The following is a 24,628-nucleotide window of genomic DNA, read 5'->3' on the forward strand; positions in this document are numbered from 1 at the left end:
AGGAGTTCCCTCTGCTGGCTTCAGTGTAGTACTGTTTAAATCTCACACACAACTGAGTTGATGACTTGGTCTCAGGCCCGGGACTAATCCACAGTATGATTAGGGGTTGCATAATGTTCCGGGGGATTGATTGAACAGATCTACTTTTCCTTGAAAAAATAAAAGAAACTAAGAACTGATTGGTTTATAACATAGGCTCCTTGGTTGGTTTACAAAAGAGTGCCTTTTTCCCTTAGAGGAAAAATGAAATGAATTACATTTCTTTTAAACTACAATAGAGCCTCAGGGGCAGTGCAGAAAAGTTTTCCAGAGGAGGGGCTTAAAGCCAGCCACACTTGATGACCTAGTTATTAGAACTGAACTTTTCCTTCCGATGGCAAAAGTAGAAAATAAATAAATATTCTATATTTATTTTTATTTCATAAGACAGAGAGAAATTGAGGAGAGGGGATAAATGAGAGAGAGAGAGAGATGCAGCACTATTTACCACTGGTGAAACTTTCTACCCTGTAAGTAGGGACCAGGGGATTGAACTTGAGTCCTTGCATTGTACATGGGTGGCATGTGCTCTCAACCAGCTAAACCTCTGCCCAGCCCATAAAAATATATCTTAAACATTGGTTATTGTACTACAGACTAGAAATAGAGGGCTATCTATTAATTTTTGCTGAGTAATTGAAAGCATTATTTTTTAAAAAATAGAACCCATAACTGGAAAATTCAAATTCAGTGCAGAAAAGAATCCCCACAGTTTTGTTAAGTTGACCCCCAAATACTAAACAGACAGGTAATTCTTATTTGAATCCTAGGCAAAATACTGGAGCACCAATGCCCGCGAGATTGAAGGCACAGTTTTTGACAAAAGTGGAAAAGCAGTACATCGTCTGTTTGGAAAATGGCATGAAAGCATCTACTGTGGTGGCTCCTCCTCTTCTGCATGTGTCTGGAGAGCAAGTTCGTATCACCAAGGCAAAGAGTGGGGCCAAGTGGGGCCGTCAGAACCAGGGACATTCAGTCATCAGTGTCCCCATCCTCTACCTTCTTTGGACTATGTGCCAGGCACTGGCCTTGCTTTCTTTCACTCACCTGATCATATCTCAAACACCTCCTCATGTTTATCTAAACAGTACCTCTCTAGGGATGATTCTAAGTCCTGGGTGCTTAGTCTCATAGCAAAATACAAAAGGTCATTCTAGAGTAGGACAGAGAAGTATTAACTAGACAAGCAGTGGCTTAGAGTTTCTACAACAGTTAACAATTCCCAGATTCACCCAATATAAACTACTCCAATCTCTCCTGTGATTACAGAAGAGTACTGAGCCCTTAAAGCAGAGTTGGAAGGATTATGGAAACCATAATACATCCCCAAAACATTCCATGACTTTAGATCATCTTCTAATATGATTAGTATATTTCTAAGTCATGTTTATGTTTAAGAACAGCATTCTGAAATACTGCTGTGATGACACTTTAGACTAACCAAAATATTCTAATAGTATTGTAAACATTTAGGAAATGTACCCCTAGTTAAAAACAAGAGAGGAGTAAGTAACCCTAGAGTTTTTATAAGAAGAATTTACTTTTGTCATGTTTGGCAGCACAACAGGCAGGAGAAAAGGAAGGACAGAAGGGCTTTCTTCTCTATGCCTCTCTTTTCTTAGAAAAGAAATATTTCCTTCCCGGGATCTTCCAGTAAACATGTCTTTTAAGTTTTGTCATCCTGAGGCACGCCTAGACCTATCCCTGAGTTAATCCTGGGTAAGCAGGAGAGATTTGCAGAGACTTAAATTCATCCCCTTGGGAGGAGAGCATACTGCCACATGAATACATCCATCTAAAGAAAGGAAGATGGTGTAGACAGCTAGCAGCGTCCGTAGGTAGGAGCTACGTCCTCTACTGCTACAGAGGTTATCTGTAGCTAGAGTCAAGTGGAACAGCGATCATCTTTCTAGCTTCAGAGATGCCAAGACACACCTGAGAATTCCACAGATGGGAAAAAAAATCCTCTTTGGATGCTAAAGTAGTACTCTGATGAGAGAATATCATGTAGGCAGTTGTGGTTGGTTTGCACCTACTTTATGTCTCTTCCTTGGCTGTGAGCATCTCTGGCCCACTTCAAGAAGAACCGCTGTTTTTAGTCTGGTGACTTGGACACTGGAACAGGGGAAGGAGGGAGTTTGAAGACATAATAGAAGCCTTTATTGCTGGCTTTTTTGTTTTGTTTTGTTTTTGTGCTTAGGACCCCCAGAGAGTTAGAATTAGACACACCCGTGGTCCGGGAGGTGGCACAGTAGATAAAGCATTGGACTCTCAAGCATATGGTCCTGAGTTCAATCCCTGGCAGCACATGTACCAGGGTGATGCCTGGTTCTTTCTCTTTACTACTATGTTTCTCATTAATAAATAAATAAAATAATTTAAAAAAAAGAATTAGACAGACCCCACCCCACCCCACCCCCAAAAAAACCTACAGTTTCAAAATAGCTCTGCAGAAAATTCATGGGAAGCATTTGTATTGTTTATATGAACACCTAGAGCTAAGCTAAGAGTGGGTTTTACTAGTTTGATTTGCCCAGTTTTATACTTTTTATAAGTTGGATATTTTAGGGACTGGGTGGAAGTGCATTTGGTTTAGTGCACATGTTACAGTGCACAGGGACCCAAGTTCTAGCCCCCAGCTGCAGGGGAAAAGCTTTTCGAATAGTGAAGCAGGGCTACTGGTGTCTTTCTTTCTCCCTCTTATCTCCCTCTACCCTCTTGATTTCTGGCTGGTACTATCTAATAAAGATAATTTTTTTAAAATTAAACTTAAAAATTTGCATAATTTTAGCTTGATTTTTAATTGGAATGCAAGTTAGAACAATACACCCGAATTAGACTTGGTTGGTTGCTGTAATAAAACCCAACAGACTGGGTGACAAGAGCAATAAAAATTAAAATTTTAATATATTTATTTATTTATTCCCTTTTGTTGCCCTTTTTGTTTTATTGTTATAGTTATTGATGTCATTGTTGCATAGGACAGAGAGAAATGGAGAGAGGCGTGGAAGACAGAGAGAGGGAGAGAAAGATAGACACTTGCAGACCTGCTTCACCACTTGTGAAGCGACTCCCCTGCAGGTGGGGAGTGGGGCCTCTAACCGGGATCCTTACACAGGTCCTTGTATTTCGCGCCATGTGCGTTTAACCCACTGCGCTTCCGCCCGACCCCAGAAATTAATTTTGTTAAGAGTTGTGGAGGCTGGGAAACTCAAGTTCTGGCAAGGATTTTCTTCCTAGCTTTCAGGGAGCTGCCAGATCAGAGTCCTACCCTCTGATGTCCTTTAACTTTTAACTGCTTTCTGAGAGACCCCATCTCCAAAAATAATTATGTCAAGAATGGGACCTCAACATCTGTTTAGGTGGACACAAACGTTCAGTCCCTTTCTCCTTCCACTCCCACCCCCACCCCACTTCAATATCACATCTTTACTTCATTTTGTCCCAGCAGCTCCCAAAATCTTAACTGATTGCAGCATCAACTCAAAGATCCAAAGTCTCACATAAACATCATCTAAGTCAGTACAAATAAAAGGTATGAATCATACCTTTCTGCCTTTCAGCCTGTGAAACCAAAATATGCTCCTAAAATACAATGAAAACTTTCACTCCAAAAGGGAAAGTTAGGAAAGAAGAAAGGGATAAAATCAGGATCCTCAGCCAGTCCCAAACCTAGCAAGGCAAAAGCCATGAGCTCATAAGACTAAAATGAACCTCTTTGGTCCCTTGCCTGACTTTCTGGACCTACTAGGGTGATGGTCCTACACAAGCCCTACAGCATGGGTGGTGGCAACAGGGCTTGTTGGAACTGCAGCTGTGGCCCTACCCTTGCCCGCTGGGTCTAGTGATCTCAGAGTCATCTGTAGACTCTTCACATTTCTTAAAGGATTAAGTATGGTCTTGTTTCTATAAAAACCCAATGATCCAACAGTGTATCTTCATTCTACCTTGATAGTTCAGCTGCTAGTGCTTCTACTGGGATAATTCCATCTCTGATTCTGGCTTCTGCTGCCAGAATTTAAATATATAAGAGACAAGAATTGATGAAAAGGACTGGGGTGGAGGGTAGGGCAGGTAGTGACACCCAGTAGAGCACACACATTGCAGTGCTTAAGGGCACAGGTTCAAGACCCGCCTCCCCAACCAATCCCCATCAAATGGGAGTGGGGGGCAGGGAAGAGCTTCATGAGTGATTAAACAGTATTGCAAGTCCCTCCCCCCTCCCTATTTCCCTATTTCCCCTTGCCCTCTCAATTTCTCTGTCTCTACCCAAAGTAAATAAAATAATAAAATCGTTAAAAGAAGAAAAAAAATAATATTAGAGAGAAGGACTAGAATGAAACTAAAGAAGAACATTTTTAAAGCTCTGTTTATTTATGGGTGAAGGGAGGATAGACACAGAGAGAGAAAGCCAAAGTGTTAGTCTGGCATATGCAATTCAAGGGCTGGAACTTGGGACTTCAGACTTGCAAATCAGTTCTGGGCTTCCCCCCCCCTCCCCAAAGAATAGCATTTATTGCTATGTTTCAATACTATTCTAGATACTACACAGATACCACTCCAGGACAATACAACTCTTATATTTCTTAAATGAAAGATGAATTATCTAGAATAAGTGTCTTACTAGTCAGGAATATTAGATCCTGAGTTTATTTTAGTAACTCATTTTTTTTCTAACTTTAGAGAATCATGTAAATTTACCATATGACCATACAAAGGAGGTCTTGTTCTTGAAGGCAGAAGAAAATTTTCAAAGCAGAAGATTTATGGAGATACATATTTAGTATCTACTTCTTAGAATATTTTAAGAGGAGACAAAGAATTTAGAACCAAGGGAGAAAGATTGCAACATATCTGAGATGAAAAAGAAGAAGGAATTAAAATGTAAATTAAATGAAATACAAACTAGAAATTATTTTTTTCTTTTTTCTCTTAGACCCCATGCCAAAGGGCTATGAGCAGTACTATGGTTTCACACAATTTGCACTTGAATTAAATGAAATGGATCCTTTGTCAAAGTCTGTATTGCCACCTACTGACACTCGATTTCGGCCAGACCAAAAGTAAGCATTTTTGTTTGTTTGTTTGTTTTTGTTTTAAGACCTTTCTCTGTGGAGATATAAAATCTGTGTGGCATAACCTTATTTCTGTTGAAATACAAAAAAAAAAAACAAAAAAAAACCTGGTACATGTGCTGCCAGGGATTGAACTCAAGACCTCATGCTTGAGAGCCCAGTGCCTTAGCCACTGCACCACCTCCTGGACCACTGGACCAAAATTCTTTATAGAGTACAAAAGGTGGAAGGTCTGGCTTCTGTAATTGCTTCTCTGCTGAGCATAGGGCATTGGCAGGTTGATACATACCTCCAGCCTGTTTCTGTATTTCCCTAGTGGGATAGGGCTTTGGACAGGTTGGGTTCTAGAACACACTGGTAAGGTTGTCTGTCCAGGGAAGTCAGGTTGGCATCATGGTAATATCTGCCACTTGAAGACTGGTCCTGAAATGAGGGCAGCCAAGAATGTTCCTAGCTGTGACCATGGACTACGAATTCAAACTGACAGGGATGCAGAAGTCACAAAGAATGAAATGTAATTAGATATGAATACAATATGAATATGAATAGATGTGAGCCCTAGATCAGATTGATGGGGTTTACAGTTAACAGTATTTATATACTTTCCTCATATTTGGGAGGTACTTTCTGCCCTGATCCAGCTTTCTAGTTCTATTTTCAATTCTGACACCATTTTTCCAGACAATACTTTAGCTCACCTGCATGTTAGCTACCTGGCTCAGGCGAAAACTACTAAAGTCATGGCCCACTTGGAATATACCTAAAATAGACTTCCTAGCTTCTTTCCATATAAAAAAAACCCTTCATTTTTAACTCTTTTGATGTATAGAATAATAATGAACTTACTGTGTATTTTTAGAGTGAAAAATATCCAGCCTCTCCACCCCTGGATATTGAAATTATTTTAATGCTCTGAAACCTAATTTGTGATCCTAGGTTTCCTGCTCACCAGCTGTGGTGCCCTATGATGTGTCTTGGAATCTTGAACAGTCTCAGTTTCCTACTTTGTAAAACGGAAGTAATCTCTTCCTGAAGGACTTTCTAATTAAGATGCAAAACCTAGAAATTAGTATATGCCTTGAGTCCAAAAATGAATGACAGTGACCCCAGGAGGTGACTGTCTTAGAATCCCTTTCATATATGAGGCCCCATGTTCAGTCCCCAGTATACATACTACATAAGCCAGAATGGTGCTCTGGCCTACTTCCCCCTTTTTACCCCCCTCAAAAAATATATATATATATGTACATATATATTTGCCTCCACAGTTATTGCTGGGGCTCAGTGCCTATACTACAAATCCACTGCTCCTGGAGGCTATTTTTCCCATTTTGTTGCCGTTGTTGTTGTTGTTGTTGTTGTTGTTGTTGTTATTGTTGCCATTGCTGCTGTTGCTGTTGGACAGGACAGAGAGAAATCGAAAGGAGAGGGGAGAGAAAGATACCTGTAGACCTGCTTCACCACTTGTGAAGGGAACACTCCCCCCCCACACACACACACACAGGTGGGGAGCCAGGACCTTACACCAGTCCCTGCACTTTGCACCATGTGCCCTTAACCCACTGCGTTACCTCCTGCCCCCCATAAATATTTTTTTAAATAAATGACAGGATGAAAATGCTACATTTGTATTTCATTTTATGAACTGTTCTAGAAATCAAGTACTAGATCCACCATAGGTGGATTGTTCTAGAAATCAAGTACTAGATCCACCATAGTGGATTTCTAGAACAATTCATAAAAAGTGTACAAAAATAAACATTTCACAGAGTAGAAAAGACAGATATCTCTTAAAAGAAAAGACACTCAGTTTCTCTCATAATAAGAGAAATGCGATCTTTTAAACCTTGTTGACAACTGTTTCTTGGCCTAGCCAATTGGCAAAGATTCAAATGTTTGATGTGTTCTTAGGCTCTGGGAGAAAAAGGCACACACCTAACATTGCTCATAGGGATATAAATTTTTATTATCCTCATAAAGGACTGTTGGTACTATACAAATTCAGTCTTTAACCTAATAATTCTATTTCTCCTACTGATATACTTACTCATATGCAGTGGCACATATGAATTTATTATAATACTTAAAAATTGGAAACATCCAAATGTGTATCTGCAAGGAATTATATAAAAAACTGTAGGTATAGCCTCATAGTTGAATATTATACCACTATTAAAAATTAAGATGACTGTGTATTACACAGAAATGTCTCCAACATTTATTGTTACATAATAAAACAGAACCCAAAAAAACAAGGTATAGATTAGGGGTGTGTGTGTGTGTGTGTGTGTGTGTGTGTGTGTGTTGCTACTGTTCATGTTTTTTTTTAAATATTTATTTCTTTATTCCCTTTTGTTGCCCTGGTGTTGTATTGTTGTAGTTATTATTGGGTTATTGATGTTGTTGTTGTTGGATAGGACAGAAAGAAATGGAAAGAGGAGGGGAAGACAGAGAGGGGGAGAGAAAGATAAACACCTGCAGACCTGCACCGCCTATGAAGCGACTCCCCTGCAGGTGGGGAGCTAGGGGCTCGAACCAGGACCCTTTTGCTGGTCCTTGAGCTTTGCGCCACCTGCGCTTAACCAGCTGCACTACTCCCACTGTTCATGTTTTTAAAAGGAAAAGAGATTAGTTGTACATATTAATGAATAACTTACAGGTAGTTGTACAAGAAGAGTGAGTTAGGTGTGGTGAACACATGGATGAGATGAGGAGGAACAAGAATGAGAGAGAAACTTTACCCCCAAATTTTCTTTTTTAGATAAAGTGTTTGATCAATATAAATATCATCAGTCCCAAGAACATTATTTTCCCCATCTCAAAAATACTATTTGAAAGATTAAAGAGGGTCCTTATATAAAATAAAACATTTTGAATATTGTTTTAGATACATGCAAACCTGGTAGTAGTGATTACTGTATTTTCTCAAAGCCTTTTTTTTTTCCTCCTTTCAATATCTCAGGTTTCTAGAAGAAGGGAACATAGAGGAAGCTGAGATACAAAAACAGAGGATTGAACAGCTCCAGAGAGACAGGCGGCGGATCTTAGAAGAAAATAATGTGGAACACAAGCCAAGATTTTTCAGGTATGTACATTGAAGGGACAACAGCGAGAGACACTGGCTGGTGACTGCATGGAAGCTCTGATGCTTCTGCCAGGAAGAGAGTAAAGAGGAATGTTCCTTCCTACAAAGGATGACATTCTCTTTACTTTTTTTGTAAAAAAAAAAAAAAAAAAGACTTCTCTTCAGTTGTGAAAGCCAAAAACATTTTTAAATATTTACTTTATCTCTGACTTTAGCATATGGGGCACCCAGGGTCAAAATGGAACCTTCATATATATATATATGTTGTACTCCACCACTGACTCACTCCCTTGACCTACTTGGAAATTTTTATTTATTTATCTAATTTTGTTTACTTATTTATTTGGCATAGAGACAAAGAGAAGTCTATGGGGGAAGGGGGATGTGATGAAGCAATGCTGCAGGTCTCTCTCTTTCTCTCTTTTTTACTTCCTTTTCAATTTTCTCTATCAAACAAACAAAACAAAAAAAATAATGTCCACCAGAAATGATAGATTCCTTATGCAGCTACCAAGCCCCAGCAATAACCCTAGTAGTAAACAAACAAAAAGACCCTGCTGAACTCCTTCTACTGGTTCACTTTTTTTTTTTTTTTTTTTTTTTTTTTTTTTTTTTTTTGAGCTCTGGCATCATGCAGCCTCTGCACTAGTAGCTATGAGGACAGGTAGGCCGGACTTTGTATAGTCACTTGTTTTCAAGCAACTTGTCTTCTGCAGTTTCTACTACTACTACTCTTCCTCCTTCATTCCTTGTTCTTCCTCATCTGCCTCTCACTTCTTACCCCATAACTTTACAGAAAAAGGTGTTTTAAGTTGTTTGTGGGGGAAGCAAAGGAGACTATGTAAACCTTGCTCCCAGCACCAGACCAGCTATAAATTCATGATTAATTCTGGTCACCCACATAAGAACACTTTATACAACAGATAATAAACTGTCTACTCCACTGGATACCAAAATAGAAATTTCAGATTGTCTAATTTTCTTCTTTTAAGCAATGATGGGAAATAGACTTAGAGCCTTGCACATATACACAATACTGCTAACCCACATCCCCAGCCCAATGTTTATTCTCTCTCTCTTTTTTTTTTCTTTTTCAGAGAGAGAGAGAGAAAGTGGAGGAGTGAGAGAAAGAAGAGAATAAGGAGAGACAGACAAAGTGAAGTGAGAGACCAAAAAACTCATGGACTGTCACCCCATGGTGTTCCCATGAGTACTTGGGGTTGAACTCAAGGCCTCATACATGGTAAAGCATGTGCTTTACCTGCTGATCCCTCTCCTGGATCTCAAGTTGTCTAATTCCTAAATTACAGAAATTCCAGTATTCAAGTTCACTTCAGCGATGGCATGGGTTTATTTCAGGCCACCACATTAAAGTGAATACTGAAATAAATAGTGAGTCAGATTGACAATTAGCTCACTTACAATAGTGTAATTCTTTGCCGTGTTAAAAATCTAGTATCATTTTTAAACAAAGAAAATCTATAAAAATTTTATGACAGCATTTTTCAGTATCATTAAAAATTGTTGGTAGCCCAGCTGTCTTAAGAACTAGGTAAAGAGACTGTCTTCTGGACCAAGTGGATAGGCATAAAAAATGATGTTGCAATTTTGTGGAATTCTATAAGAAATGAGTTAACATGTAAATGCCAATACAAAGTGTTGGTACCAGGTAGTGGCACACTTGGTTGAAATACATGTTATAATGTGCAAGGACCTGGGTTCAAGCCGTTGTTCCCCACCTGTGGGAGGGAAGCTTTATGAGCATTGAAGTGGTACTATAAGTATCTTTCTCTCTCTCCCTCTCTCTCTCTCTCTCCATATATATATATATATATCCCCTTCCACTCTTTTTAATTTTTTTTATTATCTTCATTTATTTATTGGATAGAGACAGCCAGAAATTGAGAGGGAGAGACAGAGAGATACCTACAGCACTGCTTCACCACTCGTAAAGCTTTCCTCCTGCAGGTGGGGACCAGGAACTCTAACCGGGTTACTTGAGCACTGTAACATGTGTCCTCAACCAGGTGTGCCACTACCACCACCCAGCCCCTCCCCTTCCACTATTAATTTCTCTCTGTCCTATCAAATATAAAGAAAATAAATGTTAAAAAAAGAAATTTTAAAAGATACAAAAATGTTATCTAGATTGTCATTACAATCATGTAAGAATCATGTCTGATGGGGCCAAGTGGTGCTATACCCCATAGAGTGCATATATTACCATGTGCAGGGACGCAGGCTCAAGTCTATAATCCCCGCCTATGGGGGGGGTCATAAGCAGTGCTGCAGTTGTCTCTCTCTTTATCTCCTCTTTCTCTGTGTCTCTATTAAATATATAAATATAATATTAGGGGGAAAAAAGAATTATGTGTGAGGCGGGAAAGGACTGAACACAGCTGCACCCGGTGGTCATTTTTTTTTCCTTTCCATTATAAAATTTTTGGAGTATTAGATGTGGCAAATTGAAAACTGGAGAATTAACAAGAACTGTTCTGCAGTAGAAGTCTGGGCAAAGAGATGGCAGAGAGGAATGTAGGGACTGGATGTTTCTATTAGAACTCACTGGTCAACAATGAAAATATCTACTAGGAGTTCTAAGTAGAAACTACAGCTTGGGCAGAATCAAACTTTTTTTTTTCACATTAAAGTAACAAAATATGAAAATGGACTCATTTCAACACACCACATTATCTCAAAAGGGAAACAAGTATGATCGAAATATATTTTCCCAAGAATTTGAAAAAACAAGCATGCTCCACTTTTTCTTTGAAGACTTCTGACAATATCACTCATAGTCAGTGCATACTATTCTGTTATCTACTTCAATTTACTGAAGCATTTCTATAACCATCATCATTTTATTTTTAATAGAGACTGAAAATTCTTCCTAAATGTCCACCAGTCATGTACCTGTTAGATAAATTGTGCTCCATCGATGCAGTGAAATATCATACAAGTATTTTAAAAATGAAACAGAAATGATGTATCTCTCATTACTGGAGTTATTAAGTTTTTCCTGTAAAGTTTACATAGTAAATACTGCTAGCACTGGAGGCCATAAGGCCTCAACAGTGGATATTCAACTTCTTTGTTCAACCTAAAGACAGTTGTGGGCAGTATAAACAGGTGTAACCAAGTTCCAATAAAACAAGTTTATAAAGATAGAAGGCTGAATTTGGCCCTTGAGCTGCAGTTTTCTGATTTTAGATTGCTAATAGAAAAGAATCCTCAAAATATGTTGTTATGTCTGAAATTAAACCGTAGAACACCATTCAACATTATAAAATAAAAAAATGAGAGGGGGTAGAGTGTGTGCATGCCTGCACCTACTCTCACATATGTCTGAAATATCATGTGAAAATTCATCTGAATGAATAAGGCTGACAGAGCCAGCAAAATAACTCACTTGGATGCATAGTGTGAGGCTTTGCCATGTATATGACCCAGATTCTAGACCAGTCCCCACTGCATTGGAGAAGCTTTGGTGCTGTTGTCTCTTTTACTCTCTCTTCCTCACTACTTCTTTGACTCTTAAAGAAATTTTGCTTAAGGGGTAGGGCGGTAGCCCAGCGGGTTAAGCACATATGGCGCAAAGCACAAGGACCAGCCTAAAGATCCTGGTTCAAGCCCTTGGCTTCCCACCTGCAAGTGGTGAAGCAAGTCTGCAGGTGTCTATCTTTCTCTCCCCTTCTCTGTCTTTTCCATTTCTCTCATTTCTCTCTGTCCTATCCAACAACGGTGACATCAACAATAATAATAACAACAACAAAACAAGGGCAACAAAAGGGAAAATAATAAAAAAAATTTTTTAAAAAGAAATTTTACTTAAAAAAGATGAAGAGAAGGAGGAGGAAGAGTAAGGTTGATAACATCATTAACTAAGAAGAGCTATGAGGCTGAGAGATAGGAATCAAACTTTTTGCCATCTAACCTTTTAGACCTTTTAAATTCTGGTATACTTGATATATTATCTAATCAGAGAATAGTGAACCAAGGCCATTCTCTCTAGACTGTTACGGTTTTAGATTACTTTTTAAAATAAAATTTTAAAAGTTATCAATTAGTATGGACAGCCTGATTTATTTATAATCACTGTACAGACATATGGAAGATGGTGGCAACTGTCCTTGTCATTTTATATAAGACCAGCTCTTCCCTCACCTGTGCTTCTCTCAGAAGGCACTGCTTGTCACGCCTCTGAAGTGCAAGAAGTCAAAGACATAACTAAATGACTGCCAGTTCCCTTGCAGCCCCAGTACTGGACATTGTGTATATTCGTGTGAGAGTGGTATCCTGAGGTGGGGTGGAGGGGTGATAAAAAGAAGAAAAGGGGGGTCGGGCTGTAGCGCAGCGGGTTAAGCGCACATGGCACAAAGCTCAAGGACTGGAGTAAGGATCCCTGTTCGAGTCCCCGGCTCCCCACCTACAGGGGAGTTGCTTTACAAGCAGTGAAGCAGGTCTGCAGGTGTCTATCTTTCTCTCCCCCTCTCTGTCTTCCCCTCCTCTCTCAATTTCTCTCTGTCCTATCCAACAATGACATCTATGGCAACAATAACAATAACGACAATAACAAGGGCAACAAAATGGGGAAAATGGCCTCCAAGAGCAGTGGATTCGTGGTGTAAGCACCAAGTCCCAGCAATAACCCTAGAGGTAAAAAAAAAAAAAAAAAAAGAAAAGAAAAAAAGACTGTGAGTTTTGTTCACTAGCCTTCAAGAAATTCTTTCATCTTTCACAGGAAATCCGATGATGACTCTTGGGTGAGCAATGGCACCTATTTGGAACTTAGGAAAGATCTTGGTTTTTCCACACTAGACCATCCTGTCTTGTGGTAAAGAAGGAAAGAAGAATGACAGTCCTTATACGTCTCCTATGTTTTCTCTCTGAAACCACAATCCTGTTTCCATATATTTAAAAGATATTCTCTAGAATGATCACTCGTATGTAGCTTAGTATTGTATTTATATATTTTTGTCAGTAGGTTTCTTTCACAATTACAGAGGTTATCACAATTGTTTATATGAATGTAGGACACCTTGATATTTTCTTTTATATGTAAACTATTTAATAAAAACAGAAAGGTTGAATGTTAATGTGTGGGCTAAACAAGAAGCTTTAACACTAATTTTCCTATGGTCAGGAAAATTCAAATTAAATTTATGCCTTACAACATTATGTAGGAGGAAAAATGTCCATCTCTCCCAGGTGCATTAAGAAATAAGAATGCCCAGGATTACCTACCCATCTGCAGGTCACCCAAGCTTAATTTGGCAATTCGGATATCTCTTTGCCTCAAGCAGCTCTTGAATTGTACATATAGAACAATTCTGCCGGTGCTGGAGTCTCAAGAATATTTGTACTCACATTAGTGATTGGGGAGACAGTATAAGGTTAGTGGAATGTATAACTTTACAGAATATCAATATGACACCTTCTTGACAAGAAAGCTTGTGATGTCATCTATCCATATAGTTGTCTTGCCTTATGTGCAAGACTATGCCGTTACTCAGAGAAGTGGGTAATCTGGGAAATGTCCATCAATTAAATGGCATCCTAGAGAGGTAGTAGAAATTTTCCTCTTAGTGAGAAATGAATCCTTGACAAGAAACCATTTTCTGCTCCCCATCCTACCGTTAGCTCCCCTCCCCATTTGACCACATGCCATGTGTTGAATGTGGGATGTCCCAGTTCAGTGTTCACACAGGTGTTGGACTTGAGCAAGATACCTGATTGTTTTAAATAATCTTACATATGTTTTTCTTACATACTATTTTGGTATTCTCTACCTCCTAAAAAGCACCATATTTTAGATCTTATATAAAAAGTATGACCATCTGCCTTATAGACAAATGTAGAGTATTGATGCTCTTCCTTTGTGTTGTGTTCTGAAAAAAATCTTTGTGTGTCATATTCCTTTCCTAAACTTTCTTCTTAATCATGTCACTGTTTAGTGAATTCTGCAGCACTCTTAATATAGATTATACCTACTGAAAAAAGAAATTTTGTCATTTTAAATGTATTATCTCAAGTAACAGTAATGGGATTTGTGCAGTAGTTGAATTGTGTTATCAAAGCAATTTCAATTTCTGCCCATATTGCTTTAAAACCAAAGCCTAATTTTTAAGCCTTTTACTATAATGTTCATAATAATTCTACAATGCTGTGTTAATACAGAGTTCCCCAGAAACCATTTTTAGATATTTAAATCATCTCAGAGCATATAAAATGCTAAAAAAAAAACAAAAACTAAAAGCCAACTAGAATAAGTAAGAAGGAAAGAAGAATGCATGATTTCTCAGTGCCACACCAAATAATTTTAAAATACTGCATTTTCAAAATGGAGAGTCAAAGCAGATCAGGATCATTTTGAATCTGCAGGTGGCAGCCATCTTAAAAACAATACCTAACTCATTAAAGATTGCATTAATTCATTTCATTTTGTGAAAACCTCAGGATGAACGTAATGTGAATGCCATTTCCATTTCTATGTATGATGCAGGCAAACGGCAGTCAAATTCTTAGCTACAAGCTTTGTTCTATTCTTTTCAAGCATGTGTCCAAATTCTACAGAGATAGGACTAAATAGGCTATGGATTTAAAGGTACTCCAGAGGAAGACAATCTTGTTTTCACATGTGAAGGTAACAGTAGAATGTTAGTAATACTGACTGTAATATAGATCTGCTTTAGAGGTTGGATCAAAAAAAATAATAAAGCAAAACTATAACAAAAATTAAACATATAGCTTGAATAGATATAGCTGTATTGTACAGTTTTTGAAAATATGTAATTGTCCCAGTGTTGCTGTTTAAATTGATCTTATGCTTTATATTTGATAAATAGATCAGATATCACCTTTGGGGTTTTTTTTTAAAGAATTTTTTATCTATTTATTTTTGAATAGAGACAGAAAAAGGGAAGAGGAGAGAGAGAGAGAGAGAGAGGGAGAGAGAGAGACAGGAAGACACCAGCACTGCTTCATGACTCATGAAGCTTCTCCCTACAAGTGGGGACTGAGGACTTGAAGCTGGGTCTTTGCACATAGTAGCATGTGCTCTCAACTAGATGTAACACCACCCAGTCCCCTTGGATATCACCTTTGTAGTCGTCTTGTTTGAAATGGGAATAGGATGAATTAGAATACAATACAGAGCTGCATGCAAATTTAAAGTTTACTAGTAAGTTCCAATATCTACAAGGGTGTTTTCTGAAATTTCAACAGTTTGGTGATAACTATTGACTTTATAATATTAAAAATACTTTGATATGGTATAAGTCTTTTCCTCCATTAATCCTTACTCTCAAAAGCACCCATCCAATTTGGATCTCAAGAATTTTATATTTTTATGATGAGGAAAACAGAAAAGCGGAATTAGAATTGTTTGGGGAGAATTGAGACGATAATTTTTTCAAGATATTCAGTGTCTTGGTTAAACAGTGTTGATCACTATACCATTTGCCATGAACCTTTTTTATATTCCCAATTATTCCATCCCAAAGTTATAGTGAGTTACACAGCTGTTCTTGAAATATGATTTTTTTTCAATCAACCATGTTGAATTTCGGCTATTGCCACTGAGGTTGTTAACATGCTACATGGAGGGGCTGGGTAGGGGCACGCCTGGTTGAATGCGTGTTACAATGTGCAAAAAACCGGATTTGAGCCCTCGGTCCCCACATGCAGGGGGCAAGCTTTGCAAGTGGTGAAGCAGTGCTGCAGATCTCCTGTCTGTCTGTCTGTCTGTCTGCCTGCCTCTCTCTCTCTCTCTCTCTCTCTCTCTTTCTCTCTTACCAGAGCACTGCTCAGCTCTGGCTTATGGTGGTGCAGGAGATTGAACATGGGACTTTGGAGCCTCAGGTATAAGAGTCTCTTTGTATAACTTGTATGCTATCTACCCCTGCCCTTTCTCTAGCTCCTTCCATACTCTTAATTTCTGGTTGTCTCTATCCAATAAGTAAAGAGAATTTTTAAAAAGAGCCATTTGGGGAGGTGCAAGTCTCCTGTGGGCAGTAGTAGACCATTTCTCTCCCTGGACCTCAGATCCTCTACTAATGTTTCCCTGAATCATTATAATGTAATAGTCCAAGTCTCAGGGCAGCTTTTCCATGCAGTTCACCTCTTGGATGCCTGGCTGTTTCTGGTACTAATTATACAGTTATCTGTCAAGTCCCTAAAATGCTTAAATAGCTCCCACATGTGCTTCCTGTGGGAGAGAAAAATATACAGATAAGTTTTTTTTGTTTTGTTTTGTTTAATGTTTACTTCATTTTGAGTTGCTGCTTTTCTCTATTCCACTTTTAATTACTTCCAGTAAATCACTTGCTTGGGCTTCAAGCATTGTCCTACATCTCTATTTTCCAGATTTTTTGATGGGTAGCCTTGTTCTAAGAAAAATAATAAAGTATCAAGTTTTTATTTGACTCTTGAGCCTTGATTAGGTCTACTACATATACTACAAGTGAAGCTATGCCTCCTAGCTGTCATGGGATTTCCTCAGACCTTTTAGTTATGAGTAGGAGCATTAAGTTGCCCTTATGATCTTAGGAGTTGTAGTCCCAGTATACTGGTATAATTTATTTGAATGTCTTTCATTTTGATATTAACATCGGCATAAATCTATTTTTGCTACCAGATGATAGCTATTTTAATGTGCTCAGTTTTCTCTGCATTGTATTAATCTGGTACTCAGTGTTGGCCTAGTCTCTGTTTTCTCTGTTGGAACTATGTATCCATACATGTCTGAAAATCATGACATTCTAAATGTAACCACTTTTGGAAACTTTGGTTTGAGGGGATGCAATACTAATTTATTGTATTCATGATGATTTATCTTCCTCTGTCATCCTCAGAGGGTACTTTTTAAACTGATATTTGTAAATCTTTCATCTACCCATTTGTAATATTATTTTCTGTTTAAATCCCACCTTCTACCTATGTGCCCTCCCCTCTTACTAATTTGTTTATCCTCCTCATGTAGCTAGTTGACTGCGAATAAATAACATGGAAAAATCCACCTTTGCCTTTATTTTTCTAGCTTAGTGGGACTGACTATGTGGCTTTTGAAAGAGGACAGACAAGACTGTAATTTCTTTGGAGGAAGAGATAGATACACCAGCTTACCTTAAAATAGTGGGTGCTGGTAATAAGAGCTCCTCCTGGAAATAAAGAAACATTGGGAACTATAAAGTTGCCATATTTTTAATCCCAACATTTCCAAAGTGTACTACAAACACAGCTCTCCAATTCCTTAGGACAGGGGTCTAGGGCAGCTGGAGCCCCAGACAGCCTCTCTTTACCCCAGTATGTTATAGGAATAGCATTATTTTCTGTTCCCTAACATTAAAAAGTGCTTACTAACCACACCAATTTAATGGCCTTTAGGTATGACTGAGTCATCTTCCATTCTTAAATTCTCCCCTTTGCAACTTCAAAACCAGACTTAGTCAGTACTAAAACTCCATTTGATTCAGTTGATAGGGTCACAGAAGTGCGGGGTCTGAGACATATACATGAAATCCAATTTCTGAATTCCTAAAAATTTTATGGAGATAATCGCATGCAATCCAAGAACCTTGATAGGATGGATCCTAGCTTATAAGAAAAAGAAAAATAAGCTATAGAAGACATTTTGGACAATCAGTGAAATTTACATACATACATAATAAAATTGATGGTAATCTTCAGAAATGCATTGTAACATTGTTGCTCTGAATCACATCTGCATAAAAAAGATCACTTTTAGCATTTATTCAAAACAGTTACCAGCACTAAAATGTGTTTTTAATTTAATTAGTTTTTTAATTTTTATTATCTTTATTTTATCTATGTTATTATATATTTTATATATGTATATATTTATTTGAGACAGCAAGAAATTGAGAGGAAGGGGGAGATAGGGAGAGAGACAAAGACACCTGCAGCACTGCTTCACCACTTGTGAAGCTTTCCCCCTGCAGGTAGGGACTGGGGGCTTAAACCCAAATCTTTACTCACTATAACATATGCTCTCAACCAGGTATGCCACCACCCAGCCCCTCAGCACTAAAATCTTAAAAGGGAGCACCAGACATCTTAAAAATGATGACCACTGTCAGAATGAGTGTTAAGGCTAAGATGTCAACTCTAAGGCAATTAAATTTGGAGATATAAATTCTAGATCATTCATTTCCAAATTAGTCATATTATTTCCTAGTTATACTAATGATGGACTCTTTGAAAAACACCTACTGAGTCAGGAATCATCCTGGACATGGAATATCCGTGGGTCCTCTACACTGAGGAGCTTCCAGTTTGGTGGGAAGCCAACTGGTCAGTCTGTATTCACAATGTGGTAAGAACACTCTGCAATAAAGGACCCCCAGTAGAAAGGGAAGACTTGATTAAATGGAGGAGCAGATGTGGGAGAGAGCAGGGAGGGAACTCACAATCAATCAAGAGAGTGAGAGGATTTGGCAACCAGGAAGGTTGGGATGGGGTGTGTGGTAGAGCCATGAATGACTCATGGTTCCTCTCTGTGCCAGTTAAACCACTACACAGCTTTCCAGCTATCATCACAGTGAAATGTTTGGTGTGTCACAATATCTGTTATTTCTTCAGCCTGGAACCAGGATACAAAGAGTGGGGAGTAGACCAGGCAGCTCTTGGGGACAAGAAGAAGCCAAGGAAATTATGCCCAAGTCCCACCCCCACACCCTTTCTTCAGCACAACTCATCAGTCATCATCCCTAGTGTTTTTGCTACACGGACACCTCCGTATATCCAGACTCCCCATGAAGGAAAAGGGGCCACACTTGAAGAATCTTAAGAGGTTTGTTATCCTTCCACCAATCGCTGAACACTAACCAGAATGAACTGTCTAAAGTACTGGCTTAAGGAATTTTAAAATTGTCTCCTTTTTAATTAATTAATAAATTTTGGATAGAAATAGAAGTTGAGAGGGAAGGGGGAGAGAGCTGCAGCACTGCTTCACCACTTGTGAAGCTTCCCGCCTGCAGGAAGGGACTGTGGGCTTATGTATGGTAACTCTACCTGGTACACCATCACCTGGTCCCTTAATTTTCCATCATGCTAAAATATATATAAAGTTTCACCAGTAACCCTCATTTTCAGCTTTATTGAGATATACTTGACACAGCACTGTGTGAGTTAAAAGTGTACAGCATAATGATGTGATTTTCATATATTGTGAAGTTACCACCATAATAACTTTGATATCTGTCATCTTACATAGAGACAAGTTTTTTCCTTGTGATGAGAACTTCTAGGATCACCACTCTTACTACTTGCCAGCATACCATACAACAGTATTACCTATCATCTTCATGTTATACACTACATATCCAGTATTATAAACCAGGTGTGCTACCACCTGGCCCTCTTTTTTTTTTTTAAATATTTATTTTATTTATTTATTCCCTTCTGTTGCCCTTGTTGTTTTATTGTTGTAGTTATTATTGTTGTCATTGTTGTTGGATAGGACAGAGAGAAATGGAGAGGGGAGGGGGAAGACAGAGAGAGGGAGAGAAAGATAGACACCTGCAGACTTGTTTCACCACTTGTGAAGCGACACCCCTGCAGGTGGGGAGCCAGGGCTTGAACCAGGATCCTTATGCGGGTCCTTGTGCTTAGCACCACCTGCGCTTAACCCGTTGTGCTACAGCCCGACTCCCTAGCCCTGGCCCTCTTTTTTAAAAATTTTTTTATGTTTATTTATTCCTTTTTGTTGACCTTGCTGTTTTATTGTTGTAGTTATTATTGTTGTTGTTACTGATGTCATTGTTGTTGGATAGGACAGAAAAATGGAGAGAGGAGGGGAAGACAGAGAGGGAGAAAGGTAGACACCTGCAGACTTGCTTCACCTCTTGTGAAGTGACTCCCCTATAGGTGGGGAGCCGGTGGCTTGAACCAGGATCCTTAGGCCAGTCTCTGTGCTTTGTGTCACCTGTGCTTAACCTGCTTCTTCTTCTTCTAGCGTTTGCCCTTCTTCCGTAGCCAGTCAATGGCTTTGAAAGTGACTGGGATCCATGTGGATTCAGTCGGCTAGGAAGGATCGTCAGTTTCCCCAATGAATGGGTACTCACGGGATGCACCACGAGAAGGTCAATCCAATGCAACCTGCTGTTACCACCCGACTCCCTTCTGCTCTGGTTTTATGGCAGTGTGGGGAATTGAACCTGGGACTTTGGAGCCTCAGGCATGAGAGATTCTTTGCATAACTATTATGCTATCTACCCCATCCCTAGACAAAGTTTAAAGCAAAACCTTGAATTAATTTTGCCTTGCTACCAGTAGCTGAAGGACTGATAAGGAAGACCACATTAGTTATGGACAAGATCAAAGTAGCATATTTTTCTCACTTGTCCGTTACTTGTGAATTACAGTTTTGCAACCCTACTATAAAAACCTTACAACAGTTTTATTAAGACAAGCCTCATTTTTTAACAGAAGTATTAGCTAAGAACTTCTTAGTTAAACAACTTTACCAAAATTTCACAACCCATTAATAGTGGTGATGGAATATGAACACATGCCGGACTTGTTGCCAGATTCAGCCCTTTATGTCATAGAATTGATGAGAATGAAGTGCAAATAGTGGCATCCTAACACCCTTGTTCCTTCCAACCTTAATGAACCATTCACAATGTCAAATTCCAAAGGTTGGCTCCGTTTTGTGAAGCAGACATGGGCATCTCAATAAACAGGAAAGAACTCAGGGTTAGCACTTGGGGAACCAAACTGTAACTGGTTGTGAAAGCTACTTGCCCTTTGCAAAGTTCATTTAGCTCCAACAATGAGTGGATAGATAACGGCTAAAGCTCCTTCTTTGTTACCACTTTGTGATCTCAAATACAGGTGAAGAGACATGAAGGAGGTACTGTGAATGAAGTGTGGGACTCTCACACATGAAGCCCAAAGCTTGAGCTCTGGCATTACATGTATCATAGTGATACTCTGATTTTCTCTCTTTCCTCATCCTCTTTCTCTTTCATATATAATTGTTAATAAATATTCAGGATCTTCAAACATGGACCAGACAAGGTTCATGCCTCATGGAGTTTACATAGAGGTTACAGAATCTACCCTGAATTATAATTATAGGAAGAATTAACATTACATATTTAGAAAATACTATCAGCTTTTGGCTCATCATACTTTCTTGTAATCAATAAAATGACTCAAGAGTGAACAGTTGTTACAGTCTATTGATAGGGTCCTTTGCCTGTCAGTTAACCGCACAGGGACGGCAGAAAGGGGGAGGTAGAAAATTAAATTCCTGTTTTCCTGAAGTTGTGTGAGGAAGACATCAGGGAGTAGAGAAAATGAGCAGAGAAAGCGAGATGTATGGTGTTTCAGGCCTAGCAGTGCTGTGGAAATAAATAACAGTGCAGAGGGAAGATTAGCAGATACCGCTATTTTAAATTACAGAGAATGGGGAGGGAGGGTTTCATCACTCAGACTTGCAGGCCTGAAGGACATCAGGAGGAAGAACTAACATGAGGCTGAAGCAAGGGTATCTCTGCTGTGGTTGAGGGACTCTGTAATGTGAGTAGAGGTAAGGATGACACTGGATTTTTATTCTGAGATTAAATCAATGAGTAGTTTTGACCAGAAGAGTAACATCATTTGATTTATGGTTTTTGGCTTCCTGGTAGTCTCTAAAAGCCACAGGCAAAACCAGGTACTAGCACTTTGGAGGTTTCCAAACTAAACCAGAAAGAAAGGGGAGTGGTTTGGGCCATGGTGGAAGTAGTGAACATAAAGGGAAGCATAAAGAAATGGAAATAGAGGGTCGGGCGGTAGCGCCGCGGGTTAAGCGGAGGTGGCGCAAAGCGCAAGGACAGGAGCAAGGATCCTGGTTAGAGCCCACGGCTCCTCACCTGTAGGGGAGTCGCTTCACAGGTGGTGAAGCAAGTCTACAGGTGTCTTTCTCCTTCTCTGTCTTCCCCTCCTCTATCCATTTCTCTCTGTCCTATCCAACAACGATGACATCAACAACAACAACAATAACTACAACAACAAAATAACAAGGGCAACAAAAGGGAAAATAAAAATAAAGAAATGGAAATAGCTCAAAGCGCAAAGGCCAGTGTAAGGATCCCAGTTGGAGCCCCCAGTTCCCCACCTGCAGGGGGTCGCTTCACAAGCGGTGAAGCAGGTCTGCAGATGTCTTTCTCTCCTCCTCTCTGCCATCCCCTCCTCTCTGGATTTCTCTCTGTCCTATCTAACAATAAGGGCAACAAAATGGGGAAAAATGGCCTCCAGGAGCAGCAGATTCCTAGTGGAGGTACTGAGCCCCAGTGATAATCCTTGGAGGTCCAAAAAAAAAATGGAAATAGACTATTGTGCACTTTTACTTTAAGATATGGATACATGTGCATATGTGCCCTATCTCGTGGGCCCTGGTCTATATCTAGGTTAACTTTGATAGGAGGAACTTAGTTGTCCCATGAGCTAGGAAAAGTCTCACCAGACTATTAAAGCTGAAAGGATGACATCCCAGGCCTGGCATCTCTGGACACAGTCCGAAATGAAACATGTCGAGGTAGCACTGGTTGCAATGGGTTTGGTTGAAATCAGCAGTGCAATATCAAATGGTATGAATTGAGAGAAGCATGAGGGAAAATGAGCAAAGCCCCAGAGGCTCCAAGACTTGGAGAAATGCAGGTTTTATAGAGAATAAGGAAGGTTTTTTTTGATGTCTTAGAGTTTAAGGAAGCAAGAGATAATTATTATCATAACTGAGTTATATGGGAACTTCATTTACCTTGAAAATCCCATGGTTAAAGTGTGCAATAGTCTACAGTGACTCAAAAAGTACAGCAAGCAAGTAGAAAGATCTGAAAAAGATACCATAAAAGTACTTAATCAAATGTTTTCTACTTAGACCTAGATAGCTTCCTCATCTACTTCCTATTTCACCTTCCTCAATCACTCTAAGTCTAAGCCTGTCAGATAAAGTATTGGTATTTACAGTTAATGATATTTATATATTTTTCCCATATTTGCTAGCTACTTTCTGCCATGATCCAGCTATCTAGTCCTATTACTAACTCTGACACCATCTTCCTAGACAGTACCTTCAGCCAGCCTGCATGTTAGCTTTGGGGCTCAGGCAAAAAATTAGTATAGTCACAGACCCATGGGAATATAGCTAAAACAGACTTCCTAGCTCCCTCCAACATGAAGACCCCAAATCCCATCTACTGCACTCTTACCTTTAGGTTCCTGATTATTAAACAATTTGTTCTGCTTTATATCTTAATTCTTTTCAGCCACAAAGTTGCAGATGCTACCATGAAGCCAACCTGCCTTCTCTGGGCAGATGACCTCACCAATGTGTCCTGGAACACCACCTCCCTAGAGACTTACCCCAGTTGGGAAAGATAGAAACTGGCTGGGAGTACAGATTGACCTGCCAACACTCATGTCCATTGGAGAAGCAATTACACAACCCAGACCTCCCACCTTCTTCACCCTATAAAGATTTTTGGTCCATACTCCTAGAGCGATAAAGAATAGAGAGGCTTCCAATGGAGGGGATGGGACATGGCACTCTGGTGGTGGGAATTGTACCCCTCATATCCTACAATCTTGGCGATCATTATTAAATCACTAATGAAAACTAAGAAAAGAAAGGGAAATAGCTAGGTTATAGAGTCATCCAGATTGGCTGACAGATTGGATCTGGGATATGGGAGAATGATTGAAGTTGAAGATGACTCCAAGGTCTGTGACTGGTGCTGCTAGTCATGAATTGAGACAAGAAAGTATATGAACAAAGCAGATCTAGGTGTCCTGATTAGAAAAAAAAAAAAAAAAGAGTTGGTGATTATTTCCAAAAATATTCCTGGACAAATGTGTGAAGGGAAAGACAGCAGGTTTAGATTGTTCAAGCCATGCACATTTAAAAAAAATAAAAGACTTGCCCTTCACCAACTCCCAGAAGATGCTCTCTAGCACCTTAGAATATATCTCCTAATGAGAGTTTTTGTTTTTGTTTTGTTGTTCTTCCCAATACCTGGGATCTTGGTAGTTCATACTAGAAATGAAAATCATAGTGGGAACTTTGGGAGATGTGATATTGTTTTGACTTCTGGAAGGGCTGGAGACTAACTCTTGCCAGTCAGATGAGTGTTTGGTGCCTATGCAATTAGGCATGGAGGCTCGCCTCATTGAAAATACTTTGAATTTATCACACAGAGCTGCTGGGACTTCTTCCTAAGAATGCAGGAGAAATTAGCAGGGCTTTGTGGTGCAATGGATAGCGCATTGGACTTCTAGAGTAAAAGAAAGCAGAAGAAATTTAGACTTACTCTCTTTCATTATCACACTCTTAGGGACTCAGACCTGCCCAACCTACCCTTAAAGTGCTTCCTCCTTAACTCTGCAGCCCAGTCTAAGAACAGGCCCTCTCAGCTCCTGTCTG

The 24,628-nt window shown here is 39.3% G+C and overlaps 1 protein-coding gene and 1 long non-coding RNA gene across 7 annotated transcripts in view; one reads left to right on the plus strand and one right to left on the minus strand.

Moving 5' to 3' along the window:
* Positions 1–24,628, plus strand: part of OSBPL3 (oxysterol binding protein like 3) — a 262,596-nt gene that overhangs the window by 223,470 nt on the left and 14,498 nt on the right. For 5 of the 6 annotated variants that reach the window (XM_007529051.3, XM_007529053.3, XM_007529052.3 and 2 more), the window contains 4 exons: positions 810–954; positions 4,976–5,102; positions 8,077–8,199; positions 12,941–17,215. In XM_007529051.3, coding sequence (XP_007529113.2) covers positions 810–954; positions 4,976–5,102; positions 8,077–8,199; positions 12,941–13,037 — 492 coding nt within the window. In that variant the 3' untranslated portion in view covers positions 13,038–17,215. Of the gene's footprint in view, positions 1–809; positions 955–4,975; positions 5,103–8,076; positions 8,200–12,940; positions 17,216–24,628 lie in introns of those variants that run through there. The other variant, XM_060196082.1, reaches the window with a different exon arrangement.
* On the minus strand, positions 19,633–22,061 carry LOC132539888 (uncharacterized). Its single transcript, XR_009551175.1, has 2 exons — positions 20,317–22,061; positions 19,633–20,154 (listed from the first exon to the last, which is right to left on the minus strand). It is a non-coding gene; the product is annotated as an uncharacterized LOC132539888 (long non-coding RNA).

The sequence above is a fragment of the Erinaceus europaeus genome, chromosome 8 (genome assembly GCF_950295315.1).
Source record: "Erinaceus europaeus chromosome 8, mEriEur2.1, whole genome shotgun sequence".
Lineage (NCBI taxonomy): Eukaryota > Metazoa > Chordata > Mammalia > Eulipotyphla > Erinaceidae > Erinaceus > Erinaceus europaeus.